Source organism: Amborella trichopoda, chromosome 13 (genome assembly GCF_054954075.1).
Source record: "Amborella trichopoda isolate Santa Cruz 75 chromosome 13, AtrichopodaSantaCruz75HAP2 v2.0, whole genome shotgun sequence".
NCBI lineage: Eukaryota > Viridiplantae > Streptophyta > Magnoliopsida > Amborellales > Amborellaceae > Amborella > Amborella trichopoda.
Window position 1 is genome coordinate 52,397,126 of NC_142348.1, and position 26,796 is coordinate 52,423,921.

The 26,796-nt window shown below is 37.7% G+C and overlaps 2 protein-coding genes across 18 annotated transcripts in view; one reads left to right on the plus strand and one right to left on the minus strand.

Annotated features, from left to right (window-relative positions):
- LOC18445825 (uncharacterized) overlaps positions 1-15,698 on the minus strand; it is a 46,911-nt gene extending 31,213 nt beyond the window's left edge. For 2 of the 16 annotated variants that reach the window (XM_088857016.1, XM_020674564.2), the window contains exons 1-2: positions 15,417-15,639; positions 1,919-2,037 (exon numbers count right to left, since the gene is read on the minus strand). In XM_088857016.1, the coding sequence (XP_088713142.1) occupies positions 1,919-2,037; position 15,417 (120 nt within the window). In that variant the 5' untranslated portion in view covers positions 15,418-15,639. Of the gene's footprint in view, positions 1-1,918; positions 2,038-2,626; positions 2,719-6,072; positions 6,172-12,217; positions 12,316-14,050; positions 14,092-14,622; positions 15,115-15,416 lie in introns of those variants that run through there. The other 14 variants (XM_088857009.1, XM_088857012.1, XM_020674567.2 and 11 more) reach the window with 14 other exon arrangements.
- A 3,762-nt stretch (positions 15,699-19,460) lies between these two features.
- Positions 19,461-26,040, plus strand: LOC18445824 (BTB/POZ domain-containing protein At1g63850). 2 transcript variants are annotated; one of them, XM_020674589.2, is made up of 2 exons: positions 19,461-20,626; positions 25,557-26,040. In XM_020674589.2, the coding sequence occupies exons 1-2, from the start codon at positions 19,472-19,474 to the stop codon at positions 25,569-25,571; spliced, it is 1,170 nt and encodes a 389-aa protein (XP_020530248.1). In that variant the 5' UTR covers positions 19,461-19,471; the 3' UTR covers positions 25,572-26,040. The 2 variants fall into 2 exon arrangements, with proteins under 2 accessions (XP_020530248.1, XP_006856016.2); XM_006855954.4 differs by having other exon boundaries at positions 25,568-26,040.
- Positions 26,041-26,796: the final 756 nt, after the last annotated feature.

The following is a 26,796-nucleotide window of genomic DNA, read 5'->3' on the forward strand; positions in this document are numbered from 1 at the left end:
TATATGTATTACGACTGACTTTTTAGTGCGAGTGTTGAAACAAGTTCAAATTACTGAAATTTTCATTCTTCAAATAATTGAAATAGTGAAAAGCAAAAAAACTTCATAGTGTTTTAGTGATTTAGTGTCCATACAACATACTCCATACTCCTTTTCATGGGTTAAAACAACCCAGAATGCCCCCCACAAAGAAGTTTTTTCTGTCATTTTTATGGCGGTTCCTGGGCACTAGGCGGCCGCCCAGAAACATCTGCCCAAAATGGCCTGACCCAGCATAGGCAAGGCAGCCTGTCGCTTCTTGGGTGCCTAGGCGGCCGCCTAGGCTTTGTGCAAGCCATGTTTTGGAACCTCGCTGACCAGGATACACGCCTGTGAGTCACTTTTCTCGCACTTTGCGTAGGAAGCTGGGCACCAAGCTTCAATACAGCAGTGTTTACAACCAGCTAACAGATGGCCAAACTGATGCCTGGGAAATCTCCTTCGGAGTCTTGCCATGGGCAAGCCCAGCCAATGGGATCAGGTCCCAAGCCGATCACACCCACAATAGCAATGCCAATTGGCCAATGGGGAGGTCCTTTTTTGAGGTCGTCTATGGTCAGTAGCCGAGCAAAGTGCTCAACCTGGTTACCTTCCTAAAAAAGAACAAGCTAGTGATGACACAAAGGCTGTAGCCAAGCAACTTCAAGACATCCATATGTACGTGCAAGAGAAGCAACAAGCAACCTATGCTAAGTATAAAGAAGACGCTGACTAACACTAACGAGAGAGTATAGTGAAGAAGATGTGGTAATGGTCTTTGTGGCAAGAGCGCTTTCCAGTTGGCGCCTATCATAAGCTAAAAGTATGAGAAGATAGGTCCTTGTCGAGTGCTACAAAGAATAGGAAGTAATGCTTACAAAATCGAGCTTCCAGAGGGGTATAACACCTCCCATGGTTTCAATGTTGCTAATCATTACAAGTATCATGGAGCACCTGCTAGCATAAGCGAACCCGAGTAGGAAGCCCAGCTGCCTAAGCAAGCTACCGAAGTCCTTCATGGGGTTTTGGATATACCTAGTTCAGTGGAAGGGTAAGCTGGAGTTCGGAGAACTCATGGATCTCAGAAGAAGACTTAAAGCGGATCAATGAAGAAGCACGGAGGAAGTTCATGGCCAAGCAGGACTCGAAGACGACTCCTCTCAAACCAGCGGATATTGATGTAGTCAACTTGTGAGCAGTGAGCATCTGAAATTGCCTGACCTTTCACTCGTAGCATAGAATCGTGCTTATTGGTACTCTAAGGAAAAAAAAATTACAAAAGTCCTATGATGTCCCAACCAGTTTTGCTGATTGCAGAAACTGATTTTCTCAGAAAAGGACTCCAGAGGCCTGAAAATGGCCTTAATAGCACGAAATGCAAAGTCAATAACAGTTTCATCTTTCGAGACTTTTTGGACTAGATTGCTTTTTCTTGCCTTTCCACTTTATATTTACGGTCACGATTTAATGCCGTAATAGACAGTCCAGATTGTGCTTTGGTTAGGGTATAGATCATAAATAGATCATGATGTAACGGGGAGGGCAGTTTTTTTTTTTAGTTCTATCCATAGGGTTCCTAGTTTATCCAGAGATGTGACTATTGAGCTTCGCTTATAAGCTCCTTTTACTATTTTTCAATCTATTAGCAGGTTTCCCTTGTTTTCCTTCGCTTAATCCTTTTCCTACATCAGTAGAGAAAAACGCATATGGTATCCAATATCCACTGTAAATTTCAAAATTCAAAAGAGATAACATTACCTAAGAAACAAAGACATGATGGAGTTCTTTCAGTTCAAAAACAAAAAAAGGAAGTGATCTAAATGATTATCAGAGAATGTCATTTTATTATTAATATAACAGAAATAAAAGCTAGACAAAAACACAATTATCTAGTGGTCACCTTTGATGATCGAAAGCCATGGCACAAGACTACAATGGGCTTTGAACCAGCCTCATGCAACAGTCCAACAAGCCTTTCATTGTACTTGTTTGGAATAATCACCGTTTGCATTGGAATCACTAGAAAACATACAATTAATTTATTAAATTGACTTAATCACCACCCCAAAGTTGATAAAAGCAAGATATGAAGCAAATATCAAATTCAAATTCAAATTCAAATTCCCAATTTTTAGAAAACAACTTCCAAGCACCCGTTCACCACAAAAAAGAAGTACAGATATCTTATGTCTTATAATTAGGATGCACAGCAAGTAAAATGTATTGACGGTCACAGTATAAGAGAAAATAACACATGTTCTTTACGATGAGTATCATACAACTACTATACAATACAACAATAAGACAAATGGAGGACAAGCTCACATTTGTTTGTTTCAATATATAACAAAAATACAAGTAACTTGATGCTTGGATTCTATGCTTTGAAATTGTTAGAGAGAAGCTATATTGGAATCAATTTATCCTATGACACTTCTCATGTCCCCTAGTGTTCTTTCAAGAGCACACACCATGAAAATTCAAGGTTGTCATTGGCTGTATTCGTACCATTTTGGCACCTTTAAATGTCACCATTTCATAATATTTTTTGTTTTCCTGAGTGATGATTTAGTTATGATAATAACAAAAAAAAGAGCAAAGACTGTACCTTTAAGAGTATCCCTATGTTTGTTATAATGTTCTGTTATATTTATGCTCCATCACCAATCACTATTCCTTGCTCCCATTTTAGTATCGATGCTGTCATATTTTGGGATTCACCAACTGATGAGTCACAAGTTACATGTAATACAAAATTCCTTAAAGTAGATTCACAAAATGCATGCATTATTTCAGCTTTACGTTGAACTTATCATGGAAGAAAAAAATGATGTACAGACAAAGCCCTCTGCACCCTCTCTCCACACTGCACAACCCCACGATCCTCCATAGTGTAGACAATTACTTCCTCTACTCCTAATTAACTTACTAATATTGCATTAGTGGCCGCATTGGATCCTGGTTATGTTCCATCTCGTGATTCTAATGCATTTGAACTAAGTCTGGCAGAAAGGCAATGCCAAAGGAAGTGCAAACTTCGCAGGATACTCATATGTGGGATCAAAGCCCAATCCTACCAAGAAAATAACCCAATGGATGCAAATGTGGGTACACACAAGTGGAAATCGGTACACTTGATAACTATAGCATGCTTGGTTGAATAAGGTTATCAACAAGAATATGGCTTAGATAAATTTAAGCCAGATTGGTTGCCTAACATTATCAATAAGAATATTCATTAGATTATGAGGCCTTTGCTAGTGTGGCCATTATGACCATTATAAACAGGTCCATAAATATAATTGCCATGGCCTCCACTAGGCATTGGGATATGCATCAAATGGATGTTGAGAGTTCATTCCTCTATTGTGATTTTGCGGACCAATAGAGGAATGAACTTAAAATCCAAGCATTCTACAAACTTGATACGTACCACATGCTTTCAAACAAGTACCTGATGCTTGGTTTGAGACATTCCATATTGTTTTATTGAAGGCTCGGTATCATCAGACTAATCATCATTAATCTCTCTTACTAGAGATGGTTGAGACCAAATCAATAATCAGAAGCACATAAAACCAGACTCCTATTTTTTTAATGAAGGAACTGGGGTATGAATTATTTCATGCAAAAGTGTGCAAGTCTCCTTATTGATGCTGATGACTTAGCTAGAAAAAAAATAAAAAATAAAAATACATTGATGATTCAATGAAACTATATGGAGGATGCAATATCTAAAATACTTCGGCATCGTCTGCACTCTAGTATGGGTCATCTGCTTTCCAAATAGCTATTTATGTCCTAAAACGAAAAGAAGCAAGAAACAATCCTCAATTCTAGCACTAAAGCAAAGTATAGCACGATGTGTTATTTCCTCGAGTGAGGTTGAGTCATCTACCAAATAGAGTTGGTTCAGGGAAATCAGTTACCAAACATCATCATCACTACTCATGCCTATAATAACCAACACACCCATAAGATGAGTACAGCTAAGATGAAGAAGTGGAGATGGATGAATTGCAAGATAAGAAGGAATAGAATTTAAACGAATACATTCGGGAGAGCTTAGGTGTGGCTCCAATAAGCGATAAGATGAGATAAAGTAGATTTAGGTGGTCTGGCTGGCCATGTTCAATGCAGAACCAATACAATACTTGTTAGGAGGTGTGAGTTGATTCAAGTAGAAAGCTCAAAAAAGGCAAGGGGTAGGCCCAAAAAGGTATAGTTGGAAGTAGAGAGAAAGTATATGGGGACTTATGGCCTCACTGAGGGTATGGCCCTTGATAGAGCAGAACTGCATACCAAGATTTGTGTAGCCAACCCCAAATCATTGGGAAGAGGCTCTGATTGTATAATGAAGATGATGATGATGCCTATAATAAATAACCAAAAATATGAAACTAATCCAAGTGCAACAGCCTCCATTCTTCCTATTTCCACATCCTAGTGCAGATTGTGGATTAGGCTTGTTGTAGATTTTAGGGCGTACACAAATCATAAATGACAATCCCCAAATTCCTATTATCAATAAAATTTTCACAATATTAACTGAGCATCAGAGTTTTTTCAAATGGGATATCCAATCACCAAGCTAATTCTCATGAGGTAGATCGTTCTAAGATGACAAATTCAATGCTTTATGGAGGAAATAACTTCTCAATTTGTTGTATGGGGCCTTACAATTGCCTGATCCTCATACAATGATTGATCAATGAAGACTAATCCACAAAGGACTACACCTTTTCGACAATACACTCTTACACACGAGATCATAATAGAAACAACATATCCACACTTCAAAATGTTTACTAAAACAAAGAAAAATTAAATACATTTCTCGTGAATATCATTGAGAAATAAACATGAAACGAAACCAAATATGATTATAGTCAATGTTAACTTATTCAAAAAAAAAACAAAGATGATTATAGTCAATTGTAATAAGTATAGAATCTCAAATATGCATGTCCTTGGTTTCGGTCGGCATCCTTTTTTGTATTGTTTTTATCTATTTAAAGTAACAATTCTTCTATACTTCATCTTTTCGGTTCACTAAACACAAGAAAGGCATATTCTTTCATGAAAAATTATGGGAGAGTTTCCTATGAAGAAAGAAGTTGTTGCAATTTCTGAATATCCCAAAATACAACTCATAGAATTAAACTTTTATGAGTTCAAGTATGGATAAAAACATTGTAGTGAAAGTGAAGCCCCATAACATTCTATTATAAGAGGTATGTCAAAATAAAATAAAATAAAATAACTGAACAACAAGCTGAAACTCTAAAGAATCTACTCAAAATATATATATATATATATATGGAAGGTACTACAAAACACCAATAGGCAAAAATGAACAGTGATTTCGCCTACCCTCATCACCGTCCAAAAAGTTCATCGTACGGTCAGGATTGTCCGGTAGTGTTTTATTCTTCATTTTTTTTCTACAAATCGGAATGACCTAAAATTTGAAGCGTGTGTTCATCACAAATAGGCGAATCTACAAAAAATATCAAATAAATATTTTACATGAAAAAAATTGACCAAAATACCCCCAAAAAGTTTCGGGGATATTTTGGTCAATTTTTTTTACGAATTTTTTTTTTTTGTTTTTTAGATGTGCCTCACTAAGATGTACACACGCTCCAAATTTCAGATCATTTCGATTTGTAGAAAAAAAATGAAAAATGAAACACTATCGGACAATCGTGACCCTGCGATGAACTTTGGACGGTGATGAGGGTAGGCGAAATCACCATTCTTTTTCGCCCATAGGCATTGGGAAGAGTTTCTTTCAATAGATTTTCTTTCAATATAGGTGTTATGTTAGGGTGAGACCCATCACTACCAAAATCTTCAAAGAAAAGCTATAGTACGTGGTTAACATGTGATTTGGAAACGCCTGAATCCTCAATCACACAGCTTTCTATGTCTACGAAGAAATGAAGTTACCTGCCAAAGGAATTCTATATTTTCTCTCTCCACAAAGTATATTATTTAGACTATTTGAAGAATAATTGAGTGGCATATGTAGAGAGATAAAGAAAATCTTACCACTAGAATAGTACGTCTAGGAACCTCCAATAGCACATCTTTGATGACCCAAAAAACCATTCACATTTAACAAGGTGGCATAATGGATGAAAGAGGCACCTAGATATAGAGGAGAACTTCATTTATCAACAACCAATATCAATTAATTACCCATCAATTTGATCGAATATTTTATTTATTCTTAACTATATCAATTAATTGCCATGTGATTTCTTTGTGGCTAGTTTGTTGGGACTAGATACTATACTTAGTGCTATATATTTTATGGGATTGTATACAATGAGACCACTTACCTTTTGTATAGGGAGGTCACAATTACTTACCACTGTTCGATGTGAAATCTCATAGCTTAGGTGTGTCACAAAGTTCGAGAATATTTCTTTTGAACTTTAAGCTTGGTCGATGAAATAAAGGCAGCAACCCAATTTCACATCCAATGGTCAAGATTAATTGTGACTACCTTGTACCAAAGGTAAATGGTCTCATCATATACTTTTCCATATTTTATTAGGTATTCATACCCAAAATCCACTATCCATGTTTGGACTTCAAGTGGTGGAGTTGACAAAGCTAGGACTAGATACTATGCTTCATGAGTATTTTGGTTACTCTAACAGTCTAACTCAACATCTATTGTTCATATTTAAATGAGCAGCAGAACAAATGTTTTTAGTGAAAAAAATAGTGGAATATAAGAGTAGGAAAAAAACTCATTAACCACCGCCTTTGGATCAACATTATTTGCGTATGTTCAGTCTGAGTACTCCACCTGATGCTTGTACTATGTATTAGAACTTTTTCGAGGTAAATCATCCCCTTTAAAAATATGGGTGACTCTACAAAGAGACAATATATCAAATCCACGACTCAAGGATAAGGATAGACTATGGATGTGAGGAATGGAAGATTGATGTTAGATTTGAGCACCCATCACTATACTTGTACATAGTACATTATATTTTGCTAGTTGTACGAATACTCTTATCCAAAATCCAACGTCCATGCTTCCATGAGTAGTGGAGTTGAGTAGCTAACCTTGCCAAAAAAAAATTGTGAATATGAAAGTGGGCAACAACTCATTACCCACTGTCATTGGATAAACATAAATAGTGGATGTTATGTCTGAGTACCCTATCCAATACTCTTGAAGGACCGAGAATATTTTCCTTAGGTAACCCATGCCCCTTAAAAACAGTTTCATCTTTCAATACAAATAATGACTAGAAACCCAAGGATACTCACCAATAAAACTAGATGGCTATAAAAGTGGGTAACAACTCATTATACACCATCTACTAAGTTTGAGCATCTAGTATTGTACACAAAATTTTCCTAGTTATAATGGCAGGAACGAATACTATAGTCCTCAAATCTTTCATACTTATCCTCGGTTGGTGGAGTTGAGTTATTGTTCGCTTTTAAGAAAAATATTACGTATCCACTTGCAAGTATCAAATAGGGAACTCAGACCCTACATCCACCGTTTATATTTATCCAAGGACAGTGGGTGATGAGTTATTTCTGACTTTCATAGCTACACAATTTTCTTTTCTTTTTTTTAAGCAAGGACAGCTGCTCAATTCTACAACTCATGGAAGCATGGACATTAGATTTTGGGTAAAAGTGCCCATACAAAATATACTTTACTTCGTATGAGAAAAGTGATGGATGTTAAAACATAACACCCATAGTTCATACCTCTCAAATTAGCCTTAAGTGGTGGAGTAAGCTATTGTGCCCTTTTAAAATTGTCCTTATTTTCAAGGGGGGTGATTTAATCCAAACAATATTCAAATACCAATTATTATTATCAGATAATATGCTTAGACCCATCATCCACCGATGATGTTGACCCAAAGATGATGGGTGACTAATTATTGCCTACTCTTATAGCCCACCAGTTTTTCACATAAAAGGTTAACTCCACTTCCATGAAAATATGAATTATTAATGTTGAGCAAGAGTACCCGAATACTTGTGCAAAGCATAGTATCCTATCCAAATATAGACAGTGGATGTTAAGTGGGAGTACGCAATAAGATATTCTAAACTAAGTTCCAGTCCTATCATTTTGATATTGGTTATTTATAAATAAAAAATCTCCGCTCAAACTAGATGACAATTAATTGATATTGGTTATTGACATATTAATAATTATTCATGTCTTTCTCTATGTTTTTCTCAACCATCATGCCACTTTGTTAAATGTAAATTTTTTGGGTGATTAGAGATGTTTTGCTAAAGGTTTCTAGATGAAATATTTGTGAACAAAAAATTTCTACTTTTCTATCTCCATTAGTCAATCAATTCCTCTCCAAATAACTCAAATATTTTACTTACTATTGAGAGTGAGAAAACAAATAAGGTTTTTATTTGTTAATGTGATTAAGATATTTGTTTCTAGGTAGATTCGTTAAAGTTTCATGTTACTGGTTCGCCTATTCTTATTCGTCTTTCATTACACATAATAAAATGTTTTTAAGGTTTCACTACAATGTTCTTATTTTTATACTTGGGCTATTAAAATTTTATTTTATGAGTTGCTTTCCAAATATCCAACTTGCAACAATAATCTATCCTTAATTTGTTCCAGTGATCTAAAAAGCGGGCCGCCAAGAGCCTATGCGGTCCAAAAGGCCTGGGGGCATCGCTTAGGCCTAGGCGGCCAATCTGGGCAGTCCATTCCTGGGCGGCGGCTTAGAGCCTGCGCCTCGCCCAGGGGCGGAAACCCATTTTGGTGGGGGCAAATTTGTTCATATTACCTTGTTTTTAAGGCCCAAAATTTAGGGTTTTAGGTTCATTTGAAACCTAAACCTTGTTTGAGCCAAATTTAAATAGAGGAAACCACAAATAATTAGATTTGAATTTTTTAAGATCGAAGGGTTACTCAAAGTTAACCAAACTTGATCAAAACATCACCCATTGGTACTATATTTATTTATGTTTTGCAAAGTTATTTGGGGTGTTTTAGATGATTTTGAGCATTTAGAAACATCTTTGATGTGAAAGTTTGAAGATTGAGCAATCAAACTCAGTTACTCAAAGTAAGTGATTTTTTTTATTACTTTAGCCGTTAGTAATTTGCATTATTTTTTAGATGTCTTCTTCGAGATCTAATAGGAGTGGTGATCCCGGTTAGAAATACGGTTATAACCCAGATCCTAATGATAAAAATTGCATAAGATGCAATCTTTGTGAAAAAGATACAAAAGAGGGTATCCGATTCAAGAAACATCTTACTGGGATAAAAGGGGATGTTGCCCCATGTAAAAAGGCTCCTGATATTGTTAAAGAGGAAATAAAGAATTTTATGAACTTGGTAAAAATGAAAAAGGATGAGAGATTTGCCTCTATATCAGAGATTAGGTCTGGGGTTCGAGTCAATTTTGATGATGATGATAGTGATGAAGAAAGGATTGGGGAGGAATGTAAAGAGGTTAAGCAATCCATTATTAGGGAAAAGGGGAAGGGAGAGTTGAAATTGCTTCTGGTTCTGGGAGTAAGAAACCTCATATTTGAGGCCCTATGGATAGTTTCTTACCTCGGCCTGACCCTGAGATTGCAAGAGAGAAAACAAAAAAGCAAACCACCATTGAAAATAGAATCAAGACAGAAAAGAGAAATAGAGCTGCGCATTATTTGGCTACATGGTTTTATAAGGCGGCCATTCCTTTCAATACCGCTCACTTGAGCAGCTTTTATGCTGCAATAGAGACAATTGGCCAATTTGGCCCTGGGATGAAACCCCCAACCCCATATCAGCTTTCAGAGCCTTTTTTAAAAAAGGCAGGCAGTGAATGCCATGAAGGAAGCTGTAGAACTTAAGAAAGATGCATGGGCTCAGTATGGGGTTTCTCTTATGACTGATGCTTGGAGTGATAGGAAGAGAAGAAGTCAAATGAATTTGCTTGTAAATTGTCCAGTAGGAACTGTTTTTTTTAGGTCTATTGATGCCTCTGATCATATCCATAATGCCCATTACATATTTCAAGTGATAGAGAAAGTAATCAAGGAGGTTGGGGAGCATCTTGTTGTACAGGTTGTCACAGACAATGCTGCTCCTAATGTTGTTGCATCTAATTTATTGCGCATAGCTTATCCTAGAATCGTTTGGACACCATGTGCAGCACATTGTATAGACCTCATGCTTGAGGCTCTTGGCAGTTTAACCGAGATATCAAGTGCAGTGAAGAAGGCCAAGTATGTTATGAATTTCATTTATAGCCACCATATCACCCTCAGCATGATGCATACCTTTACAAAGAAGAAAGAGATTGTGAGGCCTGGGGTCATGAGATTTGCGACCTGGTACTTATGCCTAGATAGCATACATTCGAGGAGAGTGCAGTTGAGGCAAATGTTTACCTCGGATGAGTGGAGAGCATACAAGTGGTCTAAGGCTCAGGTTGAGAAGAATGTGAGAGATATTATACTTTCTAAGGCTTTTGGCGAGGGGTGAAGTACACCCTTAAGGTATTTTTTCCTCTTATCAAAATCCTTCGCATGGTTGATAGTGACAAGCCTTCTATGGGCTATATATATGATGCCATGGAGAAATGCAAAAAAGAGATAGCCCAAAATTTCGATGATGAAGAAACCCGCTACAAGCCTATTTGGGAGATTATTAATGATAAGTGGGATAAGTACTTACATCAGCCATTGCATGCAGCTGGTTATTTTTTGAACCCAACTTTGTTTTATATTAACAAGGATATACAAACAAATGACACAATTATGAATGGATTTAATAAGTGTGTAGAGGTGTTAGTCCCTGATCTTGAAATGCACTGATGAGCTGATAAATTACAAGTGCTCATTAAAGTCTTTTGGGAGTCCAATGGCGATAAGGTAAAAGACCAAAATTAATCCAGGTATTAAATATTATTATATTAATAACATTCTTAAATTCATCTTCATCAAGTTCAATTGTTCAAGTAGTCAAGTATTTATATTATTTATTTATGATTTTTTTTATTCCTTTTCAGCCCATTGGTAGAGCCAACATGGGCGTAGTTCTCCAAATTTACAAAAGTTGGCCATTCGAATCTTAAACCTAACCACTTCTTCATCCGGTTTTTAGGGCAATTGGAGTACTTTTGATGGGGTGAGGCCATTAGGGTAATTTGAATAATTTTATAAATAATACATGAGCCATAGATATTAGATTTTAATTAGTTCACTTTCATTTTATTTTGTTAGCTTCCTACAAAGAAAAGGAACAGGCTTGAATCAAAGAAGCTCAATGACCTTGTCTATGTCAAGTACAATCGATTCTTGAATGACAGATTTGCTAAGAGAGATAATAGAGACCCCATCCGATCAAAAAATATAGACAATGCTATGGAATGATTAGTTGATGATGATGAGGTCGAGGGGCATAAAGAATTGACATAGGACATGGTCATGGATGCTTCAAGGACATCAGCTGACCCTCCTAAGGCCACTAGAGCTTCTGCAATGATAACAAGGGTAGAGGAAGAGGAGGAAAAAGAGGCAGATTCACAAGAGACGGAGGAAGACGAGTCACAATATGTCGAGGAGGGTGACGACTCCGTCGACTCCTATGAATATGATGCCAATGCAGCTGACTCAAGATTTTTTGATGATGAATGAATGTTGATTGTTGAATAATTATTAAACTTTGTTACTTTGAAGTTTGAACTTTGATTGAAGTATTGTGTATTGAACATTTGAACTATTGAAGATTCTTTTGAGTCTTCAAGTATTACTTTCATAGTTTTATAATTTGGTTGGTTGAAATATTTTAAGTTTTAATTGGATATGGATTATGGAGTATGAACCGACTTATGGATTATGGTTATGCTTATAGAATGTGTGCTAAATGCTAATATGTAGTATAATTTGAATATAACAGATAGTCTGATACTCAAATAACTGCAGAATCCTTATTTGGATTCAACTGGACTTCAGAATCCTTATTTGGATTCAACTGGACCGCCCAGGTTCTGGGCGCCCGCCAAGGCGTTGGGCAGCCTGGACCCCCCAATTCGCCTAGGACCCGCCTAGCGCTTTTTGAAACACTGATTTGTTCTAAATAATTTGACATTCATGTATTTAATAAACAATTAATATAATATAAAGACGGATAGATAAAGCCATACGAAATAAGATGTGAACTTGCTACCTTAATCTCATGAGAAATTTCATTGATAATAGGTATATGGGGCTTATCGATTGTGATCTTTTGTGAACCTTATGACGTACAATTGTCTAGCCCGTAATCTGCAATTTAAGTAGAATACCGGAAGAATGAATTCTGATGCACTTATAATAGTTTTATATTTTTGGTTTGATTTAGTCATTTATAGCCAACCACCCCCGCCTCCCCCACACACCCACGAAAAAAAAACAAAGACTCCGCCCTAACCCAACCTCATTAAGCACAGGCTTGACAAAGTAGTCATCTTGATGGGTGGTGCACTGCTGGTTCTATTCTCTTCTTGGGGGATGGAAGGAGAGTCGGGAACATGGTTGTTGGAATCGGGAGTGAGACCTAGTCATTCTCTTCTTGGGGGGATGGAAGGAGCGTCGGGAACATAGTTGTTGAAAGCGGGAGTGGGACCTAGCAGGAATTGTGAGAGTAATGGGTTCCCTGCTCATTCTCGCTCCTGATCCCAACAAATATGTTCCCAACTCTCATTCCATCCCTTACCCCAAGAAAAGAATGAAAGCCAGAAGGGGACCACCCATCATAGAATCATAGTTCACTAATAAATTGAGGAAATTTCACATTCTGATTGCATCATTGCATTTGAAATAAAATGAAATTCAGTTCTTATCCAAACAACCAATTTCTTCCTATAGAGTAATGAAACTGAACCAGTTATTAATTTAGATAGCTATGATAACACAAGTTTCACCATAAACAATGAAATTGGAAATCAGGAACCTAAAAAAACTGATAATCAAATTCCATAACAAACGAAACCCAAATCTCCAATCCATTCATTCCATAGATAACAAATAACAATTAACACAACCAATCACGCCACATTCAACATATATAATAAAGCAGATGATAGGGGAAAAAAAACCTTGAGAGCTAATTAATTAGCGTGATTTTGTGGAAAAAATTCGTAAGGGTTTAGACAGTTTGGAAGTTTGGGTTTAGGGTTTTAGAGTTTACAAATTTACAGGTTTGGGTTTATAAATCTGTGATTTTTGAGCTATAAAACCCAAAGCATGAAAACCTCTAAATCTGTGATTCGTATACCACACTAGTTACCTAGACTGGCTTAATATAGCTAAACAGTAAAACATATTTCTAAGTTTCCCCATAGGGACCTTAGATTTCTTGTTCAATACATATTTTTAAGTTTCCCCATACCTAATTTAGGGACCTTAGATTTATTGTTCTTCCTTCCTTTGACATCTTGGATTTATTATTCTCAAGAGTTTTGCAGTTGTTTCTTCTGGGGGAGGAGGAGAGATGGCATGAGAGTTGGATTGTGCGAGAGAATGGAGGAAGAGAGAGGGTTGGGAGGGTGAGAGAGGGCACGTGGGTGAGAAAGGAATTAGGTAGCGTTTGATAACTTTCACTGCAGTGTACTTGGGAATCACCCCTGCTGCTAACTTTCCTAAATTATGAGATGCAGTTGAAAATTGGTTAGGTGAAAGCTGAAAACCCAGTTTGATAAACTGAGGTGCTGGTAATTTCACCTATTTGGCAATGGGAAAGCTGGAAACTGCCTGTAATACTGTTCATTATGTATTTCATTGGTACGATGAACGAAATGCAGTTTTTTTAAAACATTTTGTAATTAAATAATATCCATTATGTATTTCATTGATAGTCCTATGTCATGAAATCATTTAAATATTAGCAGCATCGATTGGTATTAATGTGGAAAACAAGGGGATCGCCATGAGCTACAAGTGAAGATCCCAAGTAAACAATATCACTACAAAGAAAAAGGAAAGCGTGGAGCATTGAAGACTCAAAGGTGTTTTGAAAAACCATATAAGCTTGTGTATTTGAATGCCTAGCAACTTTAAGGCCTGCATCCATGAATTTCATCTCATTCAGTATTACATATTATATTTAAATCATTGTAAATGCATGATCTATCTAAAGCACATCCACACCTCAATATGCAGCTCATTAAGCAAAGTTGGATCCAATTATCAAGAAGCTAAGATATAAAATCAAATTTGCCTAAGATATCAGAAAAGGACAATGGAGAAAAAGGCAATCAAGGAATGTTAAGAATTTAAGAATTGGAAGCAACAATTTGTTCAAGCCAGGGGATTTAATTATTTTTTAAATGAGAACCAAAAGAAACTTTGCAATGGAGACAATTAACAGAGTTCACAATCTTCAAAGACGCTTGAAAGGATTTTCAAAGAAAAAAATGTGAAAATATTATATACAATTAAAGTGTGAGCGTGTGAGGTGAATGTTATTGGACTTTAATTTTCAAATTAGTGAAAGTGTCTGCAATTTGCAATCATGCAAAGCTCACTAGAAATTTAAAGCTAAACAATGATAATATTCACTTTAACACTACCACACCATGGAAGTTAACAAACCTAAGTCCAGGGTCACCACTAACTCCCAAGCGTTCTTAAAAAATATTTGACAAGTACTAACTAGCTGATCAAGAGAATTAGCTCTGATTACAATCTAAAAAACCCATCAAAGTAATTCAAGTTTATTACAAACTTTTGAAGTCCCCAATCCCTCAGTCGGTGGTTCACATTCTAGCAGGAAAAGTAAATCTTTTGTGAGAGAGAGAGGTGGTAGCAGGTAACACAAACAAGTAGCTCCAACACTTGCAAAAGAATATCAACCACAAAACCAGTATCAGTTTCATTTTTTATCAACAAGAAGTGACGCAGAACCAGATGCTAAATTAGAGACTCGGAAGAATCCATGGTAGAAACATTCATGTCCACAAGGTAAGAAATGTGTGGTAAATTGCTAGTTATCCAAAAGCACAGTAAGTTCCTATCTTCTAGAGAGAGAGAGAGAGAGAGAGAAAGAATCTGGTATTAGAGGCCAAACATGAATAGCCCAACCATATGCAAAAAGTAATAAAATTCCAACCCAAAATTAAAATTAAAAAACCCAGAATATAGAAAATCAATTCCTTTAAGAGAATTCTCAGCAAGTGTCCATTATCAAAGTCAAATTTTGATATTACCCACACATCTCAGATGAATAATATAGTCATACATAAATAAAAGAAAAAACAATTTCAATTGCATGGAGAGAGGCTTATCAGCAATTTAACTCGTTGGGGTTTATAGCAAAAATAGCAGAAGAATATTAAATCACTGAATTAGGGTTTGTCATCATAATAAACAGAAAAAATAATAATAACTGACTGATTCGTGGCTTTAATCTCTTCAAACTCTACAATAACGGAGGGCTGCTGTGGGCGTCTTTCTCGTTCTACAACCTCGGTTTTTCACGGGCTCTCTTCTTTGAGAGGAGCTGCTGTGGTTTTTAGATACAAGGGAAGCACGTTTATGACTATAAGGTTGCAACCTTAAACAATTCAATTAAGGTGCACCTCCAATATTTATGTAATTTTGCAGTAAAACATTCCTAGAATTATCTCAAAATCTAGTTATAAAGGATAAATTAGTGGGTTGACGGGCACGTGGAAATGAAATAAACAATGATATGAAAACAATGGAAAAAAGATAAACAAAAACTGAATAACTAAACAAAGCATACACATAAATATGAATTGGCATTGTATACAATGACACCATTTACTTGTTATTCATGGAGATCACAATTACTGACAACCATCCGATGTGAAATCTGATAGCTTGAATTCTCACAAAGTTCGAAAAAATCTCTGTTGAACTTTAAGTTTGGTCAATGAAATAAATGCAGTAACTTAATTTCACATCCAACTATGAGTTTGGACAATGAAATAAATGCAACCACCTAATTTCGTAGCCAATTGTCAAAATTAATTGTGACCACATTGTACCACATGTAAATGGTCTAATTATATACTTTTTCATATATATTATAGAAATAATTTTGTTTTTTGAGTTTGGGTTTTTTATTCGTTACTTTAATTCAAAAAATCAGTGAAAGAAAATAAATATTTTGCATTCTTACCAGATTATACATCCTCTAAGCCCACCAAGATCTTACCCGCGCTACAATATGATGACCTCTCTCTCTCTAATGACTTTGCGCATTGGAAATTTAAAATTAGATAAAACCATGACAAATTATCTAATGAAAACAACAAATTTAACTAAATTGAACCGTTATAATATAACACAACCTGAAAACACGAATGGGGAACCATTACCTCAAAGAAGTTCAAAATCAGGTAAAACATGACGAAACTATATTTTTTTCTTTTTTGAAAAGGAAAGCATGATGAAACTATATTTTATGAGATAATTGTAATAAATTTTTATTCTCAAATTACATGGTATGGTCAAATTTGGAGGTGCGCTTTAATTTGATTGTTTGAAGCACCCTTTAAATAATGGGAAAACTTTATATAGAGTTGAGGCTCTAAACAATCAAAATTGAGCCTACCTCAAAAAGTTTACTAGAAGAGGTTGTTTTGTTGTCCAAATATATTCAAATTGATCATATCGACATCAAGATGCATGGACATGAGAAAAAAATGGATTTCAAGTTTTGAAAATAGTGTATTTTGGAACGATTTTTGGGCAGTCAATTTTCAAAATTTTCAAGTTTTGATAGATTTGTCGATCTACTATATTTTTGAAGTTTTAAACTTTATAAATAAATATGAAAATATATTTGAAGGCTATCACAAAGATTTTCAATATTGAAACCACATTTCTCGATACTATTTGAAGGTAGGCTCTAATTTGATTGCTTAGAGCCTGGGCTCTATACAAACTGCTTAAATAATATATATATATATATATATATATACCATTTTTTGGGTTGGGTCCAGTCGGTCCAGGTATGGGACTCATACTTTCTTTCGGGTTCGGTTGCCACCCTTACCATTTAATGGCTTCATTCAACTTACCCCCACTCCAAATCAACTATTCATTCAACTTACCCCCTCCCCACCTAAAAACAAAAAGGAATCTAAGACAATACTACCCCTCCCTTACCTACGAACCTATTAATACTTTCGCTTTCTCTCTTTACCTATTTATACTATTGCTCTCTCTCTCTCTCTCTTCACAATTTACCCGCTTTTACCTATCCTCTGTCTTTCTCCCTCATTAAAGCTTCCTTTCAAGCCCGAGCTTTCAGCCTATCTCCCTCTCTTTCTCTCTCCCGAAGCAATCAAGCTCTCACCCTATCTCCCTCTCTCTCTCTCTCCCGAAGCAACCGAGCTCTCACCCTATCTCCCTCTCCATCTCTCTCTCTCCCGAAGCAACCGAGCTCTCACCCTATCTAACATTCTATCTTTACGAAGTATCCACCACCTCATATTTCTGCAAAACAGACGGGCTAGTGTTTTATGAGGGGCAGTCCGACAGTTAGGATGCTAGTCCGGTGTTTGTGTACTGTGGTCTGGCAATTAGGAAGGGCAATCCGGTATTTTTATGGAGCAGTCCGGCGTTTCATCTCACTATAACTGCTCCGGTCCGGCGTTATGAGGGTCAGTCCGGTATGTTTAAGGTGCAGTCCGGCGTTTATGTCACTGGAACTACATCGTCTGGCATTCTAAGGGGCAGTCCCGCAGTTAGGGATGCCAGTCTGGCGTTCGTATATTGCGGTCCATCGTTGGGAAAGGGCAATCTGGTGTTTTCATGGGGCAGTCCGACATTTTATCTCACTGAAACTGCCCCGGTCCGGCGTTCTGAGGGTCAGTTCGGCATGTTTAAGGTATAGTCCAACATTTATGTCACTGGAATTGCCTCGGTCCAACGTTCTGAGGGTCAGTCCGACGATTAGGGAGGCTAGTCCGGCGTTCGTTTATTGCGACCCAAGGATTTTTTCTGTTGGAGGGGCGTTTCGGCGTTTTATAAATTCGATCCGGTAATTTTGTTTTATTGGACCCAAAAATAACTTTTTAAAATACGGGAAGGGTATCTTTGTTAAAAAAGTTCACTTTTTGTATTGGGGGGTATTTGTTAGGAAATATAGTTTTTGAGAAAAAATTGTTAAGAAAGCTCAGTGGGGGGTAAGTTCAATGAATAGTTATATTTGGGGAGGTTTATGCAACCTCCCCTTATTTTTTTTTATCTTCTTTGACAAATTCATTGATTTTATAGTTTTCAATTTTCATTATCTTCTTTCAAAGCCTCGAGTTGTTTTACTCACGTACCATTGATTCACTAATTTTCGATTCTTTTGTTACAAATATTTTTTTCTCTTCTCTATTTCATGACTTACCCCCAACAAGAGGAGAGAGAAATGACTCAAGTAGTGTTTTAAAATCCGGGAATCTAGAGCAGGTATTGATAATTTGGACCAAGGATAGGCCAAGACTGAATTGGTTATGAGAAGGTAAGAATACTTTTTGATTAATTTTTTGTTGTTTTCCCTACATTTCCCTTAGGGTTAGCAATGGATCTGGCCAGACATAATCCAAACTTTGGACCTAACAGGTCAGGTGTGGGTTTGGATCCAAAACTTGGGCTCGAATACCATTTAGGTATGGGTCCAGTTGGACCTAACTTGGACCTGAATAGTATGGGTATATGGGGTATTCATAAATGTTGCCAATACGTTTGTTTTTTTTAGGAATTTCCAGTTTTTACATAAAACAGTAAGAAACATGGTAATATGTGGGTATTCATAAATGTTGTGTAATTCTGTAAATATTGCCAATAATATAAGTATATAATGATAAAAACCAGGCAAAAAAAAAAGAAAAGAAACTCATAGTTATAGCCCATGTGTCTCAGTGGATGGCAAAGGATCCAACCAGAGTTGACAGGTAGACCCGACCTCGGGTTTGGGTACCGAAAAATCGAATCCAAGCCCAAAACTTGGATCCAAATACTATTTCTAGGTCCATCCGAACGGCACCCCAAGTCTCCCTAATTCTCCACACGAGAAAACCGTTTTTTTTCTAAAAAAAATTACATATTTTTACTAATGCCAAATCGCAGTGATTGGACCAATCTAGAATGGTGCAATAATTGGATCCATTGGGTGGACAATTAACTCTGCCCATCCGGATTTTGAAACAGCTGGCGCAAAGCATCTCATCAACCAGCTTTAGTTTAAAAAAAAAGATGGCAATTGGATAAACGCGACTGCAGATCCAGTCCACAAAATAAAAAATCACATCCCCACGTGAGATTCCGTTGAAAGAATATTTTTTTATTTTTTATTTTTAATTTTTTTTGTAAGGAAAGGGGGGTGAGCTTACAGTATATTCCGGCGGGAGCACGCTATATGCTTCGCTATAAACAGAGATCATGTTCCTTTGCAACCTCCCGTTGTAGGAAGTGAGAAATGAGCACGGCCGGGAATCCGAAGAAGAGGCCACGGTCAGGAAGCAGCACCCGCCTCTCTTCCCTCCTTTCCGACCCCAACAGCAAGCCCCCCTCCAAATCCGACGACGCCTCCTTGCCGGAAAATAAATTCCGGCAGCTATTACAGGCGGAATCCGGGGGCTTCAACGACGCTCTAACCGCAGATGTCATCCTCCATCTCCTACCTGAAAACCCTAATTTCGATGTGGACAATGAGAACAGCGAATTCGTCGATGACCAACAAGGCCTGGAGCTTTATCTTCACTCGTCTTTTATGCATCGATCGAAGTATTTCTCTGCTTTATTGTCGGATCGATGGAGAGAGAGTTCCTCGGTGAAATCCGGCAGGTTTTTGAAGCTCACTCGGAGAATCCCTTTGAAATCCCTGGAAGATTATGTGATGGTGTTGCGGTTGATGTATTTGAGCGATTTCTATGGAGTCATCAGGGATGCATCAATTGCCCTCTCCTTGCTCCCTATTGCCCTTGAGTTCCTCTTCGATGACTGTGTTAGGGCTTGCGTAAAGTTCCTCGAAGCGGTGCCATGGACTGAAGAGGAAGAAGCCAGGGTTTTAAGCCTAGCCCCCCTCCTACGACATGAAGAATCTGTGGAGCTCCTCACTAGGGTTTCTCCCGAGAAGGTTGATGCTTCTGAGGAGATGCTTCATGGCCTTATCCTCGCAGCCATCCATAGCCACCCTAATGTTGCTACTGTGAAGGCCTTTGTCGCGAAGCTTTTGAGGGATCACTCGTCAAGAGAATCGGTGAGGAGGGTCCTCGACTGTGCTTTCGATACGAGCTTGAAGACAGTGAAGGAGTCACTGGAGGAGTATTCAAGTCCTAATTTGAGGGGTGATCATGAAGAGATCGAGGCGCTGCAGAGGCTCAATTTACATAGTGCAGTTGTTAATGGCAGGCATTTGCTTTGGCTTGTAGAGAGGATGACTGAGTTCAGGGTGGCGGATAGCGCTGTGAAGGAGTGGAGCAATTTGTCGAATTTTGCAGCAGATTTGCAGAGGGCATTCACAGACGACGCTTGGAGGAATATTGCACCGGGACTACCTGCACTCATTCTGAGGTGCACTTGGCGCCTAGGCAATGCAGTGGCGGCAGGATCAATATTGGTTGATCGGCAGGTAGATGTAATTTTTGTTTCTTGATGGTGTAACTTTTCTTTTATTTTCTTTTTCTAGTTGCGTATTATATGTTTAGATAAAATTATCGTTTGTGATGCTTTAGCGTAGCGATCAATTATGCAGGTGGGTGCAATTCTTTTGTTTAGATTGTTCGTATGGAAGTTTTCTCTTGGCTTATGGCTCTTGATTTATTAAGGGGTGAGCTTTCTATGTGTGTCGATACACAAATGATCTACATGTGTCTGCGAATGAGTGACGTTCTTGGCTCGCTTTGAGCCCTTCAATTAAGACCAGACGAATGTGAGTCTTCAGATGCATATAGACTATGTGTTGGTGGAGAGACATAGACAGGTTCCCATTTCTAAAATGATACGCAATGATGCATAGTTTCGACTTATAGATATACTGCTAATGGGTTTTGGAAAACATTGAACCTTTCTGTAGGAAGTTTAAATTAAAGGCTGCATCTGAAGTTCGAACTATCTCCTAACTACTCACGAAAAGGCGGTCTATATCTTCGTGTGCACTATACCAGAAATATGTTACAAATTTTCAATGCCATGGCATTATTGAGAATGTCACGAATTCATTTGACTATTACAGAGATTGGCCTTTACGGCATGTCAGCTAAACCCTGTATCATTTGGTTCAAAAGGAGCAAACTTTCTCTCCTCACATTGTTGGTGGATCGTGATGATACTGTTCTCGCTGTACTCAGGGCATAATTTATTCTTCCCACATGAACAATATTCGTTAGTGAGCAGCAAAGTTTTATAACTCAGGGTTGGAGTAATTTTGTTTATCAAGTGGGGGGTTATTTTTGTGGGAAATAGGAACTTGATGACTGGAATGTTTGCTCAAACATGGCTTCGAGCTGGAGAAGCCTGGAAAAGTATTTCTGTGGTTATCCAAGGACTTGAGATCTTTCCATATTGAGAAATTTATGGTTTTAAAAGGGGATCCATGGCCAATGTGTACTCATTCCTGGCTACCAACTGTAATTGTGTTTCTATTGCTTGACTACGAGATGCCATCTCACTCCGCAAGCCTTTTTTTTTTTTTGTAATAATGAAGTTGACATTATATTAATGCGCTTATAATAATTACAAAAACTCAAGAGGAGTGAGTAAAGGCAGCCCACGTATCAGGTGCTCATACATAAAGAAAAAATGAAAAGATTGAGAACTGTCTAAAAAGCAAACTGAGATAGAGCTGCAAAGAGAGCAAGGAGAATGGTGACAGAGCTGCAAAAAGATATTTTAGCTTAGATGCATGATCGGTGAAAACGTTAGAAAGGTAAGACTAAGAAATCGGAGAGAAGGTAAGAGAGTAAAGAAGAGAGAGAGAGAGAGAGAGAGAGAGAGAGAGGTGCATCTCAGGCAAAAAACTATATATTACTAGGTGAAGTTGTAGACGGAATGCTTTGAGCTCCCTGTTTGCCCAGTCGGTCAGCTTCTTGATTTTTCTCCCACGAGGGTTGCAGGAAGGCAACTTGAAAGGGTCTGCAGAGGAAATGAATATAATCAAAAGTACGTAGAAGGTGCCAAGGGGTTCAGAGGATTTGGATGCCCAAGCGATGACATTACAAGAGTCGGCCTCAACGATTAGACTGCTGCAACAGCTGGTTTGGAACCTCTTCAGAGCTTTGAGCAATGCAGTAGCCTTTGCCAATTTGAGCCCCATAGCCAATATGGATGGAGAAGAAAAGAAGGCAATTGCCATTGTAGTCTCTGAAAAGACCTCCAACTCTGCATGTGCCTGGGTTTCCTAAGGAGTAACCATCAATATTGGCCTTAATGATATTCACTCCAATTTTTTGGTCTTAATGGTATTCATTGAAAAATATTGGCCTTAATGGTGCCTTGGGCTGGAGGGGTCCAAGGGGCCGAGCGCAAGGGCTTTCAGACACTCGAATTAGTGATTTGGAGCCAATTGTTTTGGTGAAATCCTCGAGTGGTTTATAAGTTGGAGCCCAGAAGATGGTGAATGTTCTTACCTTTTGCGCTATCGCTATTGATGTACTATTGGTTTCATGGAAGATATAGGAGTTTCGCTCCTAAATAGACCACAAGGTTGCTTGGATGGAGGCTTTCCACAGGAAAATCCCTGCCCTGAGTTTTTTGTTCTCTTTTTTTTTTTGTTTGGAGGGGGGCAGTAACCAACTGTAATTGAAGTCCCTTGAATGCTTGCTCTAAACCAGTCGAGCAAAGTGGCAGCGGATGAAAATGGACCACTCCTCTTCCTCACACATATGACACCCATTGCGCAGGTTAAAACCTATTTGTTGGAGCTGATCTATGGTTAGGTTTCTGTGAGAAATAGAAAGGCAAGAGAAAGTTTGAATTTTGGGTGGGAAATAGTTAGCCAAGCTTCGTGATGGCCAGTGGGGGTAAGAGGTTCTTGATGGAGCAAAAATTTAGAGCAAGAGGCCACAGAGAAATTTCCAGAGTGCTGTTTGGGCCCAATGGGTCTATACTCCCCCAACTCCTTTGATGAAGATGGTTGGACAAGTGATTGAGGAGGCTGAGGAAGGAGTCAAATTCATGGTTTTGTAAGGCTCTTCTGAAATAGGAGCCCAGATTTGGTGGGTCTTGTTAGGGTGAAAGTAGCTGGCAATTGTGGCAGGCCATAGGTTTTGAGGAGCAGTGTCCCCAATCCACATGCTTATAGAACATGACTTTAGTACCTGAATTGACTTTTTATATCTGATACATGGCATGAAGCTATCCTTGCAAGAGCATAGGCTTTAAAGAAGGCAGAGAGGGTGGCCAATCTAGAATAATCAGCTAGAAACCCATCCATTTTGTCAGAGTTGTATTTTTGGCTAAGGACACATCGCCAAAGGGAATTTTGGTTGGTGCTAAACCACCACCACCACTCACCCAATAAAGCTTTGTTCGTGAGTATGAGATCCTGAATCCCAAGCCCACCAGAGTGTTTAGGTTGGCAAACTTTGTACCAAACAACGAGGGGAATCTTTTTCTTAGAGAAGTGAGCAAACCAAAGAAAGTTTCTCGTGAGCCTGTTTAGGATGTTGACATTGGAAGCAAGATAATGAAGAGAGACATGGGATAGATGGTATGCCAGAGAAAACATACTTGATAAGGGTGATTCTACCTCCTAGGGAACCCGCCTTTCCAAAAGGCAAGTTTCCTTTGGAAAGTCGCCACTGTAGGGTTCCACATAGCTTTCCTAGGATTCCGAACACAAAGTGAGAGACCGAGGTATTTGGCCTGAAGAGTATCAATATCACATCCAAGCCCATCCACGAGAAGTTGAAAGTGATCAACTTGAACACTGATTCCTAGCAATTTAGATTTGGACGTGTTATTTTCAAACCTAAGGGCAATTTGAAACATGTAAGTAAGGAAAAAGTTTATATAGAGAAGTTTATATAGAGCCAAGGCTGTAAACAATCAAATTTGAGCTTACCTCAAAAACTTCACTAGAAGAGGTCGTTTTGACATGAGAAAAAAATGGATTTCAAGTTTTGGAAATAGTGTATTTTGTAATGTATTTTGGACTGTCAATTTTCAAGATTTTCAAGTTTTCATAGATCTATCGATCTACACTATTTTTTAAGCTTTAAACTTTATAAATAAAGATGAAAATATATTTTAAGGCTATCACAAATATTTTCAGTATTGAAACTACTTTTCTCGACACTATTTGAAGGTAGGCTCTAGTTTGATTGTTTAGAGCCTAGGCTCTATAGAAACCGCACCCTTTAAGTAATGTCCAAAGGCTAGTGATCAAAAGTTGCATCTAGGAACATGAGGGCATCATGGGCATGTTGGAGATGGCAGATATGAGGACATCCGCATATTGGAATGTGATCAAAAGTTACCTCTAGGAGTATGAGGGCATCCGCATATTGGAGATGGCAGATATGAGGACATCTAGGATTGATGAATAAAAACCTTAAAATACGCTGAAGTATTTTACAAATTACATGCTTTTTTGACATCTGATTTTTTAGGTAATGGAACCTGTTCGGAGTCTATTTTTTTGACAAGTCAATATTTATTGTTGTGCGACCAATACTAGGCAAATAAAATTAGCTTTTGTTCTTCTTTGGAAGGGGAGGTAGAGGGGTGATGAGAGGAAGAGATGAGGCCAAAATCAAAATTCATTGTTGAACAACAAAATGGGCATATATGGAACCAAATTAGCTTTTGATGTTTTATAGAAGAGCGAAACAATTCTGTAGCATCAGAAAATCAACTCACTCGTATTTCCAAGTTGGTTTTTAAAAACTTCCAAGTTTTTCAGGTGTGTTTTAAGTCATGTATCCAAACTGGCCCTTGGTTGTTAAATTAGCATTTGAAAAGTGAAATGTGTACATGTGCAACTACTGATCCATAAAACATTATGAGTTCTTTCTTACCCGTGCCATCTAAACTCGTGCTTATATATGTGCTTCCTGTTTTGGTGCTATAAGTGGCCAACTGTGCAGTCTTGCGGATGAAACTTGAAGGAGCTGTTTTGTACCGCACTTTTCTCTGTGGTTAGCTTCAAGGGTCTGTCAACTACGTGTGGAAAGACATGACATATCCTTGATTTGGCCATTTCATAAAAAAAGGTGTTTCGTTTCTGCCGTGGATGAGCCCATGCAGACACTTTGCAGCACATATCTGCGCAGGCGCATAGAACCTGTGTAAATGAACTCTGACTTTTTTTGTTTTTGTCTACAATATTTCCCCCATTGAATGTTCATACTCTTCCCGTGGACATCTCGTGAACCATTTTCTTTTAGACATCTCAAGCAGCATTGCCTTGGTTGTGAACTAGAAAATACCACTCCTATAGGTGTGTCAAAGTTATTTGGTTAAGTTAATTAATTACTAAGAGAGAGAGAGAGAGAGAGAGAGAGAGAGAGAGATGGCATTATCTTTGGAAGATCTTTAGATTGTGTATTGATTTGCTCCAGAAGAGATGCAGGTGAGGATGAAGCTCGTCAAAGACTGGCTTCCAGTGCTCATAGTTTGCAAGGACAATGCGACCCCAATACCATCAGGCCAGAAATCGCTTTACCTAGAGCTCGAGGAGACCTTCCTAAGAATCATCTCGACTCTCCCCATGTCCCATGCGCAAGAATTGCTGCAACAGTGCCTCACCTTCTCGACTCGCAACGTTGAAGAGTGTCCCCACCTTGTTTCCGCCTTTGACACATGGTTCCGCCGTGCAGCCCGTGCACCTCCTTCTGATGCCGGGGTGTGATGTTTGGTGTTGTTCGACAGTAACTGATTGCTGATGTATATAGTGTTTGGTTGTGTTTTTGAGGTTTTAGTTAGAGAAAAGGAAAGCGGCCTTGTATGACACATGAGAGCCAGCTTAGCAATTTGTAAAAAGTTCTCTGACCTTCTTGTATCATAAACGTTCATCTTTTATTTAACAGTTTGTGATTGGAACAACCTGGGTCTTTTGTGTTGGGGAAAAAACGTTTTGTATTAATAAAAGGTATATCTTGTAATATTTTTTCTGGATCATCGATCTGTACCAGCTTTAGAACTCCAAATTTCACTGGCAATGGATTTATAAGCTATCCTGTTGTTTCACTGTACTTAAAAGTTTTTGGAAACACCAAATTCCACATGAATGGAAGGGAATTTGCATGAAGTAATGGTGTTTTGTGGCATCATATATGTGTTTACGATGCATAATTTCCTCCTCATCTATCTTGAGTGTGCGATATTAAGAAGCATGTCGTATCTAACAAGCTGGAAGATACTATACACTCCCAGGGTATTATACTGCCCACTTACTCCATTAGGTAAGGCGAATGTAAAATCAACTTTAGGACCCCAAATTTTGGGGGTTTAACTTCTTCGAGTCGCGAACTAATTTTAATTTTAAAAAAATCCTAATTGGAATATCGAAGCACTTTAAAAAAATACTGAAGGTTTAATATAGACGGATCAATTAAAAATCCTAATTGCAAAAAAGAAAATGCTGACGATTGAATATAGACGGTTCAATTTTTATAGTTACAAATTCAAAATTTTCTCTTGAGAATTATTGTTAGTTATTCTTATGTAGTTCATAAAATATATTTAAGAAAAATTGCTTAATTTTGTCGATCTAGTTCTACTTATTAAACCACCATTTAATCATTTTCATCGTCAATTTTTTTTTTTAATTAATTAAAATCGACTATATGAGTCTGAATC

Excerpts from the sequence above, each read along its gene's own strand:
- LOC18445824 (XM_006855954.4), top strand. The coding sequence starts at position 19,472 with ATGAGCACGGCCGGGAATCCGAAGAAGAGGCCACGGTCAGGAAGCAGC. Across the intron at positions 20,627-25,567 it reads CAATATTGGTTGATCGGCAG|GTGAGGATGAAGCTCGTCAA; the intron begins GTAGATGTAATT and ends GAAGAGATGCAG.